The sequence below is a fragment of the Cyprinodon variegatus genome, unplaced genomic scaffold, assembly GCF_000732505.1.
Source record: "Cyprinodon variegatus isolate N-32 unplaced genomic scaffold, C_variegatus-1.0 Scaffold27, whole genome shotgun sequence".
Classification (NCBI taxonomy): Eukaryota; Metazoa; Chordata; class Actinopteri; order Cyprinodontiformes; family Cyprinodontidae; genus Cyprinodon; species Cyprinodon variegatus.
Window position 1 is genome coordinate 931,806 of NW_015150480.1, and position 12,117 is coordinate 943,922.

General features: G+C 36.9%; 1 protein-coding gene across 1 annotated transcript in view; it reads left to right on the forward strand.

The window, feature by feature from the left end:
- Positions 1-508: 508 nt before the first annotated feature.
- LOC107098672 (CD109 antigen-like) overlaps positions 509-12,117 on the forward strand; it is a 17,061-nt gene continuing 5,452 nt past the window's right edge. Inside the window, exons 1-21 of the mRNA XM_015396459.1 lie at positions 509-720; positions 803-963; positions 1,052-1,080; positions 1,184-1,417; positions 1,497-1,619; positions 2,037-2,076; positions 2,593-2,680; positions 4,312-4,411; positions 4,501-4,624; positions 4,707-4,816; positions 5,141-5,332; positions 5,478-5,582; positions 5,667-5,729; positions 6,674-6,847; positions 6,951-7,103; positions 8,901-8,979; positions 9,103-9,193; positions 9,274-9,391; positions 9,488-9,601; positions 9,739-9,957; positions 10,088-10,229. Coding sequence (XP_015251945.1) covers positions 656-720; positions 803-963; positions 1,052-1,080; positions 1,184-1,417; positions 1,497-1,619; positions 2,037-2,076; positions 2,593-2,680; positions 4,312-4,411; positions 4,501-4,624; positions 4,707-4,816; positions 5,141-5,332; positions 5,478-5,582; positions 5,667-5,729; positions 6,674-6,847; positions 6,951-7,103; positions 8,901-8,979; positions 9,103-9,193; positions 9,274-9,391; positions 9,488-9,601; positions 9,739-9,957; positions 10,088-10,229 — 2,524 coding nt within the window. The 5' untranslated portion in view covers positions 509-655. The remainder of the gene's footprint in view (positions 721-802; positions 964-1,051; positions 1,081-1,183; positions 1,418-1,496; positions 1,620-2,036; positions 2,077-2,592; positions 2,681-4,311; positions 4,412-4,500; positions 4,625-4,706; positions 4,817-5,140; positions 5,333-5,477; positions 5,583-5,666; positions 5,730-6,673; positions 6,848-6,950; positions 7,104-8,900; positions 8,980-9,102; positions 9,194-9,273; positions 9,392-9,487; positions 9,602-9,738; positions 9,958-10,087; positions 10,230-12,117) is intronic.

Sequence of the window (12,117 nt, forward strand, 5' to 3'; positions counted from 1 at the left end):
AAAATAGAAGCTGCAGATTGTCATGAATTCATTACTATGAAACATGGTGGCATCATCATGCTGTGAGGATGATTTACCTCTGCTAGGAAAAAGAACTGAATTGATAGCAATACTGCTTAATATTGGGCAATACCACATTTCATTGTTTTATATTAAATTATGTATATTTTTTATTCAACATAACAATTATTTACAAATTTTGATCTTGAAGAGTCTCAACATGATACCATGAAGCTCATAGCTTTATAAGGGACAAAAGAGAGGTGAGTTTGTGGTGACATAAATATTTACTATATCCAGACATAACTCACCAAAAGAAGGTGTCGTGACACATATCTTGTAGAAAGCTGTGTGTTTTAATACATTCAAGGTGTCTGACATGGATTATTCATGAAGTAAGGTTTAGGCAACAGTATGAATGGCCAGAAACATGAGACATGTCCCTCTGGGCAAAGGAACTAACAATATGAGGACATCCCGCTCTGCCTGTCAGTTTGTCAAAGAATCGTTGTGCAACAACATGAGTGTGACTTGTGGTGAGCGTTGGGGCAGGTGTTGAAGCGGTGTCCCTCGGAAGGTCAGACGGGTTTTCTTAAACACAGTTAGCGAAAGAGAAACTGAAGTTGAAATTGTAAATGAGATCGACATCGGCAACATGAAAAGAATCTGGACCCTCCTTCTATCTTTTGCTGTTTCTGGCTTCACCCAAGATACACACAAGTGAGTAGCTTTGTTGATTCTGAATTCAGTTTTATTGCCATCAAAGTCAGCATGTTTCATAAATACATTTTTCTTCTTTCAGTTTTGGTTCACCACTGTTTTTGATCTCTGGTCCAGAGGTCCTCCATGCTGGTGTACCAACTTCCTTTGCTGTCACGGTTTTTACCGACTTCCCTGGTAATTTCACAGCTGAGTTGGCACATGGAAACACTACCGTAACCAAAACAGAGGACTTCCAAGGAGGTGACACTACAGTTTTACAAACTCAAGTTTGCATTGTCTATAACTTTTTTAAATGAGAAGTGAAAACTAAAATTGTGTCTCGTTGAAGGTGCCACCTTTGTCCTCATACTTCCACCTGTGAGGGTTACTTTTTACTTTATTTTATTTCATTCCCCAAGTCAAAATAAGCAAAATCCTCTAAATGATAAGTTTGATTTTGTTTTTCTGAACAATTTTACAGTTTCCTGGCTCCTTACCACAAAATTCGCTATTAAACTTAACAGTGTGGGGTTACAGGGAGAATCGCCTCATTTTTACAAACACTACTACCCTCCTCTTCAACCTGCGGACGGTAACCTCCTTCATACAAACTGACAGATCAAGCTATGAGCTGGGGGACACTGTCAAAGTCAGGGTGGTCTCTTTCCATCTGGATAATAAACCATACACAGGCAAAGTGGGAATTTCACTACTGGTAAGTTTTCCGATCTCCAGAAAAAAACCCCAGTTTTCAGTCAGGTGGGAAGCTTGTGGAATGTTCCTTTGTCCCATAGGATCCCAGGGGGAAACCTGTTGATGACTGGAGCTCCTCGGGGAATTTCGGGATTGTCTTCAAAGAATTTACTTTACCCCAGTCCTCTCATCTCGGCCAGTGGGTGATCACAACAACAGTGAATGTAGGCTTGAAAGACTCAATTGATTTAGACAACTTTTATTGTCATTTTGTAAACACAGAGTGTACACAAAACAAAATTTACTTAAGTGCAGCTTTTCAGACCGTATATGAACATTTCCTTTCCATAAAGTGCAGCTGTGATTAAATGAAAACAGTGTGGGAGAAAAAATATGATGCAATAAAAACACATTATTATGGTATGGAAGTTCTGAGCATTAATATATATGGTGCAAATATGCAGTATATTTGTTTGGTGTTATTAATGTGATGCAGAGTCTGACAGGATTTATATATATATATATATTTTTTTTTCAACAGTTCAGCAGTTAAGAAATTAAGTCTTTTTTTTAGCTTTACTCTACTGCATTAAAGTATTGTGCTCAAAAATAAAAAAAATTGCCCTTTTTCATGCTTACAGGGAATAACGGATGAGAAGTCCTTCGTTGTTGAGCATCACGGTAATGACTCTTCCTATTACAATATTACTTGTTAAAATCACCAATTATACTTTTGACAACATTCAAAGGGTTTTTTAATCAATTTAATTTAACTTATTTTAGTTTTTTAACTTTTTAACTAACCTACATTATTGATTGTAAAATGAAGAAAGGCAACATTGTGCAATTTCTGCATCAACTAGTGGAAAGCAGAGGAGAGACAATGTTAGAATGTCATCATGTTTTTAAATGTAACTTATTTTGGATTTATGACACACAATTGCTGAGAAAAACAACAGAAATGAAAAGTTAAATACAGATTTAAACATTGATCTGACTGCTATTTTTACATTATTATAATGGCAATACCATTAGTTTCAGAACTTTCAATGATGAAAATGTAGAATAATTTTAGTTTCAACATAGAGAACATGTTTACCCATTCAAAAGAATATTTTCAACAAACACAGGTGAGCACATCTGTTAAAAACAGTGAACATATCAGACGTGTAACTTTCCTAATCTCATGTCTGACAGATGCGCAGCCTCGTCCATTTGATGTGATGGTAAAAACATCCTCTCGAGTCCTTCTTGGTGATAACATCTCTGGATCAGTGAGAGCACTGTGAGTTTATTTGGAACAAATATTGTTATGTCATCGGTTGCTCTTTAAACTCTGTTTCAGCATCAGCTTGAGGTTCCTTCCCAGTGTTTTTTGCACTACATTCTGTTAGAATTGTCTTAGAAGCTGTCGGTTCTGTTCATACTGAATCTAGGCAGCACGGAAGCAGGCTTTTTCTGCATATCACAGTTTCTAAAATGACAGTATTTGTTGCATTATCTGACAATGATCAGGTTAGCTGTGGTGTTTAAGCAATACTCAGCTTGTATGAAAGGACTCAAAGTGGGCCTAGAAAAACACCCTCATCCACTAACACCACCAAGAGCCTCTGTAGTTTACACAAGGCTGGTTTGGATCCATGTTTTAATGTTGTTTACCTAAAGTTATGTATTCGGCAATCTGAATATTGTGAAACTTAGACATGCTACTGTATGCTGGGCGATGTTTGTTTAATCTTCCCTGCTTTGGAGAAATAAAAAGTGAATCCAGTAGAACTTTTTATTACCTACCTGGAATTGGTGACAATAGTTGAATAAACTTTTGGCTCTCAAAATGATATATGTGCCCTATTTGTTGGTACTCGCCAATACAGATACCACCATTTTAGAGCTGGATCGGGGCCCCGCCTGATACTGGTATCGGTATCGGTGCAACACTAGTATTTACCCTTAATTTAAGCTGGTAAATAAGATGATCTGCAAATGGAATGAGTATTTTACTCTTAAAGTAAGATAGTTAGATAACATGCGCTTGAAATAAGACAATGCAATTGTGTTTTCTTATTTTAAGTGTAAATTATCTTGTTCCATTGTCAAAATGTATCTTTTACCTCCTCAATCTAAAAACAAATGCACTTATTTTAAGAAAAAATGACTGATCTAGATTTAAATTTTTTCCAGTGTAGATATATGCTGTCTGGTTATATCTGAAAGACTCCTAGATGATGGCTGCAGAGACTCATAACTTATACAGAGAAAAGACAAAGAAACAACGCTAAAAAGACCAGGAATTCTATGTTTGTCATCTTTATTGTTAGTATGTTGATGTGAACAATTAACTACTATATTGTTGTCGTCATTGTATGGTCAATCTAGTAAAACATAACATGTCTAATTAGTTCTGACGTTCTGCTATAGAGTATCACTGCTGCCATCCTCTGTTCTAAAGGGGAACTGCTTTTGTCTGAGGTGGTGAATTACATCCACACGCGAACAACAAGTCACCTGGAAGTGGGGGCCACAGGGGCCATACTGTAGCTCCACCCTCAACATAGTGTTCCACATACTAACAGGTTGCTTGGACTACCTGTGCCGTGCTTTTTACACAAATCCATCTACCTGTTCTCTGATATTAACAAGGAATCTTCATAAGCCTTTTGCATATCAGAAATTAAATTGTAACATGGTTGTGCTTAAACTCCCAGTACAAATTCCATATAAATGCACCTAACTACCCTTTTTTTTCTCCATTTTCATGTTTGTTTTTCACTTAAAACATGTTTTTTTCTGTGTATCCATGTCTTAATACACAGATTTGCTCCAGTGTGATTGGCTTATTCCTCACTTATGTAGGGAATAAGCCAATCACAAGCAATTGAATGAGTGCTCCTAATAAGTGATTTTTTTTTATTTTAGCTATCCTGATGGACAACCTGTTCGTGGCACATTAGTTGTAACCCTAAAGCCTTTTATAAGCAACATAACTTCTCCATCTCAGCAGACCCAAACCAAGCAGGTGTGATTTTAACTGATTATCATCTATGCAAAGTTAAATGTAAACCAATGGAAGTTCAGAAAATGATATATTTACTGCACCCCTTTCAGATCTATGGGTCAGCACAGTTTTTCTTCAGCAGAGATCACCTTCAGTCTCTGTACTCCTCCTCAGCAACTAGCAATAGAAGTCATGTTTTATACATTGCTGCCCAGATCAATGATAACTCCACAGGTACATTTCGTTTTAAGCTTTCATTTTAATACAATTCTGTTGCATTAATACAGCATTTTTGTTTCTGTTGCTGTGGCTGCAGGACATACCGTGAACAAAACCATGGAAGTCCATATATTGCAAAACAAATTCCAGCTCATGTTTCTCAACTTCCCATCAACTTTAAAGCCATCCCTAAACTTCTCAGCAAATGTAAGTTGACTCATTTCTGAAATTACATATCATCACTGTTTAAACTGTTGTAGGGGGTGTAGGCCTAGTGGTTAGAGCAGTGCGCTTGTACTGTGAGAAAGTTGCCTGTACCCGGTTCGATCCGCAACACCTTCACTCTGGGTTCCTGAGCAAAAACCTTAACCCCACTCTACTCCCTGGGTGCCAAAAAATGACAGCCCACTGCTTCCCAAGGCAATGGGTCAAAATGCAGAGAGTTAATTTCCCCAATGTGGAACAATAAAGGAATTTATTAAAATTAGTATTTGAAACCCCTGCATATTATTCTTCCCTTGCATTCCTCAGCTTCGGATTGTCAGATATGACAGAAAGTCTCTCAGCTCATTGGATTTGAAGAACTCTGCTGTGGTTCAGGTCACACAGAAAACCTCTTCAATAAACTCAACAACTATGAGTCTAACTCTGCCTGTGCCGGAGAATGGCAATGTACTCATCCAGTTTAAATTACAAGATCGAGTAGAGATGCTCTACTTACAGGTGAGTACTATAAGTCATAGTTCATAAAACTGGGCCAAACAGGAAAATTTATATTTTGCCATTTTTAATGCTTCAGATTCTGAAAACGATGTTCGTCAGCTAAAAGAGCAGATAAATTTAACTTCCTTGCTACCGTTATCCTCAGGCTCAATTCCAGTCCATTGTGGAGACCCTGACGGTGTACACCAACTACTCCTCTCCTACTGGCTCATATGTTCAAATCAGCTCTGTCAACAGATTTCCCACACAGGTCATTTAAACACATTTTGTACTATTGATGCCTTAACATTACATCAGAGATTATATTTTTTTGGTTTATCTCATTAACTCTCAGGTTGGATTGCCACTTCGGCTTAATGTGGAGAGTACCATCAAACCGGAGAAACTCCATTTTGTGGTATGATGAAACTTGTCAAATATTGCATTAAGTACACCAAATCAACCTATTTATTTAATGGTAATAGCATGTAATCACACATACAGTGAAGTGCAAAAGTGTTTATACCTATTGGACTTTTCTTAAGGTTTCCATTAATACCATTACGAATGCACTGGTGAGACAAATTACTTGCACTTATTCAATTATATTACGATAATTTCAAACCTTACATTTCTTGTCTTCCCATTAAGCTAATACCCTAGTTTTATATCAACTATTTGACTGTAGCTCTGGCTTTATAAAAATGGTCACTATATAGCAGGAAAGTTAACCTTCTCTGTAGACCAAAACTTTGTGCTTTGGTAATACAATGTGTTTTGAGCTTAAGAGTTATCTGAAGAGACCATATTCTTCCTTCAATATTTCTCCTCCAAAGAAGAGTGTCTCTGCAGAAGTAATCGTCCACCTGAGCAGCGCATCTTTGCAGCTCCTCATTACTTACCATGGCTCTACTAGCTTCTCCTCTGATCAATGCTATCGTTTTATTTTAGCTTGTAAGACAAGCCTGTAAAGCCTTTATATAACTGCTGCATTTATAGTGATTTCTAATATACATTACAGAAATGCCTGTATTTCCCTGTTTCAATAGATTTTTGATGTTTTTGGGTATTGTATTCAATTCACCTAAAACTGCTCATTTTGGTTTGTAAGAAATGTTTAAAACCATGTATATTCTATTTCAAAAGAATATTTATGTGATACTGTTAGTTGGATATTATAAGAAATCCCGATAAAATACATAAAAATTTTAGAATTTTAGTAGAAAATAGTCAGAATGTGAAACTGGGGTGTCAATTCTTTAGCCAGGCACTGTGCGTTTTGAACTGGGAACAAAGAAGTCAGGATAGTTTGTGATTGGTTCCATGAAATATGATGCCTCTTTTATCTTGTTGTAATTCTAGGTGTTCTCTAAAGGTCAGATGGTAGCTGCTGGGACTAAAAGCTTTTCTTCGTCCATTGCTCTCACGCCAGAGCTTTCCTGGTACCCTGAGGCCTGTGTCATGGTCTACTATAACACCTCAGATGGGGAAATTACCAGTGACACAACCTACATTTCTATCCAACAGTACAACCATGTGTGAAAATATGTTCCTTTAATATTATTATTATTTAAGTAAAATACAAAACAGTACTCTTTCTCAAAGTGCTGGTGATGGAATGTTTACTTCGTTTTCCCAGGTAACCCTAAACTGGAGCAGTAAGTGGGCTAAACCAGGTGAGCAGGTATCGCTGACTGTGGCTGCCAGTGAATCCAGGTTTCAAGTAGGAATAACAGTCACAGCGATGGAAAATGATGCCCTGCAGTCTGATCTGGATCAAAGAGCTGAAAAGGTAGAAGGACACTTTCGCATTAAATAAAATGTTAAAAATAGTTTAATGCTGGGGTCAAATCCAAGAAGTAACATTGAGGCCATTTCAAATTGTTGAGTGGACAAAAAGAGAAATCTGAAATCTGACCTAGTTTCAAACTTTCTGATTAAGTTACTTTCACAGTGTTTGCTTAAGGCTTTTTTCATTTTGATTACAAAGAATTGTCTCTAGTTATCCCAGCCCTTTGTAATACTGTTACTCCAAGATAATGTAGAGGGATCGCCAGAGCAGCTCATCTGAATGTAATATATCTGACTGCTTTGTTGGGAGGTGACTTCTTGTTCTGGCAGATGGAAACTGTTCCGTTTTTTTGCTTCAGAGCCTGAATGGGATTAATAGCACCATATAAAGAAAACAAAGGTATCTGGTGACCTGTATGGTGTGAAGAATAAATTATTAAATAAAAAAAAGTTTGGTGATTGTAACCCAGAGATCGCGTGTATTTCATAAGCATTGACACAAGCAATGCAGAAACAACTTTAGGGTTGAATAGTGTTAAGCTGTTAAGAAGTTAGTATTTTTATGCAGCAGGTTGCAGACAGGACAATCCAGTTGTTAAAAGTCTCAGGAAAGCGTCTATATTCTAATAGCATGACCAGTTCAAAAGCACTTTAAGTCACTTCAAAGCATTCTATAGTAAAGTATAACTTCTGTAATAAACAGTTCAACTTGCTCATATGGTGATACCTTCATCTCCTGAGAAAAGGACACAAAAACATTGCTTTTATTATCATCCAGCTACAGTAGTTATTGTTTTGAGGAGCTCTGGAATCCTAAACATACTCCCCATCAACAGTGGAATTATTTGGTTCCACTGTGTTTGAGGCTCCTATCATTCTGTTCCTGTGCTGATTCAGATGAACTTTGATTTTTGATGTCTCTAATACATGCTGTGTTGTAGATCATAAATCTGAACCATTCTTGGTTACAATAGAACATACACTGCAGTAGTAAGGATCTATGAGGAATTCACAGAAGCACTGTTCTTAAGTTCATATGAATGAAATAAATTGATATCATTTCAAAGAACTTTGCTTCTCGTGATGAACTTATTTCTCAGCTATTGCTGTGCAGACCTTAAGTCATTTGGAATCCGTGGCAGAAGCCTGATTTGAAGCAATTATTCTCAGCAACTTAAACCATTGTGTGATTTAGAAAATTCTGGTGTTAATGTAAAAATAATTTCTCATGCAAAAGTAATAACCCATGACACTGTTCACGCTGACCACTCTTAGTTAACGTTTTCAATAACACTATTTAACTGTCAGTTGCCCACCATTGGATACTAGAGGCCTAGATCCAATAGGTTCTAGCTGAAGCTAACTGTTACGGGGTCGATAAAAACAACTAGTGCATGAGCGTATAAATTGGCTTAAACCACCAAAAAAAAACAAATTGGTTTATGTAACTAACACCTGCTGATATAAGGTATTTTTTGCTGTTGGTGGAGAATAAAAACATTTTTAGAAATCTAAACCAAATAGTTTTTTCTGGGCTGTTTGCTGGTAGAGAGAGAAAAAAAGGACAGCCACCAGCGAAGGGCAATGGTTTTACTCAAGTCCCTCTAGTGGCAAAGTAAAGTATTACAAAGACTTAAAATCAATTTATTTATTTTTTTTTCAATTGCCTTTCAAGGCAGGAAAAAAAAATAGAACTTTTCTTATTTTGATTTTTTCTCACTTACCCTTCAGGGCTTGCATACGTTTTTATAGTTTTAGATACATTGTCGTAAAAGGTAAGGTTAGTAATATTTGTTAGTTCTTGCAGAGATGTAATCCGAAGACGGTGACCAATGCAAGATTGTTTATGAAAAGCCAAACAGATGCTGCTAAAACTGGTAAGAATTGATCTACATACATACTAAAGTTATTTACAATAGACATTTGATTACATATTTAAAATTCTTTCTCATAGACAGGATGTCATTTTCATTTCTTCTCTCTGGTCTTGCTTCCTGAAGGTGCACATAAAAACAACGGGTTAATTTTACAATACTGGAGGCACTGGGCGGAGTTTGCTGAATCTCTGCTATGGTTGGACAGAAATGTCAGGTAAGTGCTTAACAGGACTCATAGGAGCAGAGAATGTGGTACAAAAACAACAGTACAGGTAATGTTATTATGTCTTTTAGTGATAAAAGCTGGACCACTGGGAAAATAACAGTACCTGATGGTATCAGCTCTTTAGGAGCTGTAGCACTGCTAATGTCAGAAAACTTTGGTTTGGGTTTCACTCCTGTCCCAGAAAAGGTAATAAAAAAACAAATTTCATCATTTGTACCTGAGTTCACCCAAGTTCAATTCTATTAATTCTTCTGTTTGTGTCATTGGTCCGAACACTCGTAGCTGACCATATCCAAAGATTTCTCTCTGTCCCTTGTTGCACCCTCACAAATCATCATAGGGGAGGACTTTGTGCTGGAAGTAAATGTCATCAACCATTTAGAGCAAGACATTGAGGTAGGCTGAAAGCATTTTTGGAGCCATGGACACGTATTTTTTATATCTTTGACAGACCAATCCAAGAAAACAAGCCTGAGTTTAGTGTCTGTTGGTTGCGTTTCTTTTTTTTTTAATGCTGTATCTTTTTCTTGTAGGTGATTGTGTTGGTAGCACAGAGTGAGGCTTTTCAGTTTCCTCTAATGGAGCGCAGGGGAGCATCCGTCATAAATGCCCAACCACTTACCCTGAGGAGTCATAAGTCTGCCTCAGTCTTATTCCCTATCAGGGCCGTGGTTGTTGGCGAGATAGAAGTATCTGTGGACGCTGTGTCTGCAGAGTCTTCAGATAGTCTTGTTAGAACAATATTGGTGAAGGTACGACTTGTGAAAGCGAAAGGCTGCAAAGAACAAACATTTTTCTGTTTACTATTGATGCAAAAGTAAAAGTTACAATGTGGCATTTCATCAGTCCAATGAAAACCATAAACTGTGTATAATCCTATAGAATAGAGGAGTTGAACAGACCTTCTCTCACACTCTGTTCCTGGAAGTGGCACCAAGGCATCTGAACTCTTCTACGTCCGTTTCCTTCTCTTTTCCACCTAATCTAGTACCAGGAAGCCAGAGGGCTCATATAGCACTAGTTGGTAAGTCTATAATTAGTTCTGTGTACATTCAACAGTTCTTCATTATAGTTAGAGTTGAATAAGTAGAATTGTTATGATAATCTAATTTTGTCCCCTAATCCAGTTGGAATTTTTCCAAAATCAACATAACTCAACGCCCTTGGCAGATATAAAACACTCGAAATGGAAGGGCAAGGCTCAGGCTCTTCATCAAAATACATAAGAAATCTATTATACGAATCTATGAACTCTACAAAACATAAATAAAGCTAAACTTGATACAGGACATTGTGTTTAGGAGTACTTTGCAGCAAAACGACTTACTAAGAAAACAAAACTACACTAGAATTTATACTAAGAATAAACAAATAGCAGGTGGTCTGAATCCTCAACTCTGTCTTCCTGTTCTCCTTCATCGCTTTTCTTCTTTGTTTCCCTTTAACTGCAATGTTCACCACTTATGTTTTCAGCATTCTCCCCATTTTCACTCTTTCTTCAGCATTTGCATTTTTAGGGGCCTTTTGTTGTTTTTTTTACCTTCTTCCAGGTTTTTCATTCTTCCCTCTTCAAATCTCACAGCCTTTGCTTACTTCTCATCACTCACTTTTCTCCAAAGTAACTAAAAATGTCTTCACTTTAAATAAATAATGTTTAATTTTAATGCTGTAAGGGGATACAGCATTAAATATTTTAGTGACATTAAAGTAGGGAGGCCAGGCTCTACAGCAGAGAGGAAGTGTTTTGTCAACTGTTTTGTCATGACCCTGACACAGTTCCAGATGTTTGATCAAGCTGAAATTTTGCATGTGACATTATTCCAATCTCTATAGATTAAGTATCAAATTGCAGCCCCGAACGTTTTGTGGTTTCTGACTTGCAGGTGTTTGAACTGAGTAAAGTCTGAAATGGAGCCTATTGAGTGTCAAGCAGTCATCTGGTTTTTCTATTGGAAAGGACTCACACCTCTTTGATGAAATTAAAGTAACTTATGGTGATGATGCCTGTTATATGACCTTGCAAAATGTTTTACAAGGTTATTATGGGACATTATCAATATAAGTTACTTTCATTTGATCAAAAGTGTCCCATTGTATGCGTCCTTTCAAATGCAAAAACTCAGACTTGACTCGGTTTGAACACCAGTAAATCAGAAACCACAATTAGTTCAGAGCTGTAATTTGCTATTTAATCTATAGAGATTTAAAATACTTCACATGCAAAATTTCAGCTCAATCAAACATCTGGAAGTGGGCCAGGGGCATTGAACGGCCCTCGTATATATATACATACATATACATACATATATATATATATACGAGGGCCCTCAAATATATATAGAACGGCCCTCGTATATATATACATACATATACATACATATATATATATATACGAGGGCCGTTCAATGCCCCTGGCCCACTTCCAGATGTTTGATTGAGCTGAAATTTTGCATGTGAAGTATTTTAAATCTCTATAGATTAAATAGCAAATTACAGCTCTGAACTAATTGTGGTTTCTGATTTACTGGTGTTCAAACCGAGTCAAGTCTGAGTTTTTGCATTTGAAAGGACGCACACAACGGGACACTTTTGATCAAATGAAAGTAACTTATATTGATAATGTCCCATAATAACCTTGTAAAACATTTTGCAAGGTCATATAACAGGCATCATCACCATAAGTTACTTTAATTTCATCAAAGAGGTGTGAGTCCTTTCCAATAGAAAAACCAGATGACTGCTTGACACTCAATAGGCTCCATTTCAGACTTTACTCAGTTCAAACACCTGCAAGTCAGAAACCACAAAAAGTTCGGAGCTGCAATTTGATACTTAATCTATAGAGATTGGAATAATGTCACATGCAAAATTTCAGCTTGATCAAACATCTGGAACTGTGTCAGGGTCATGAC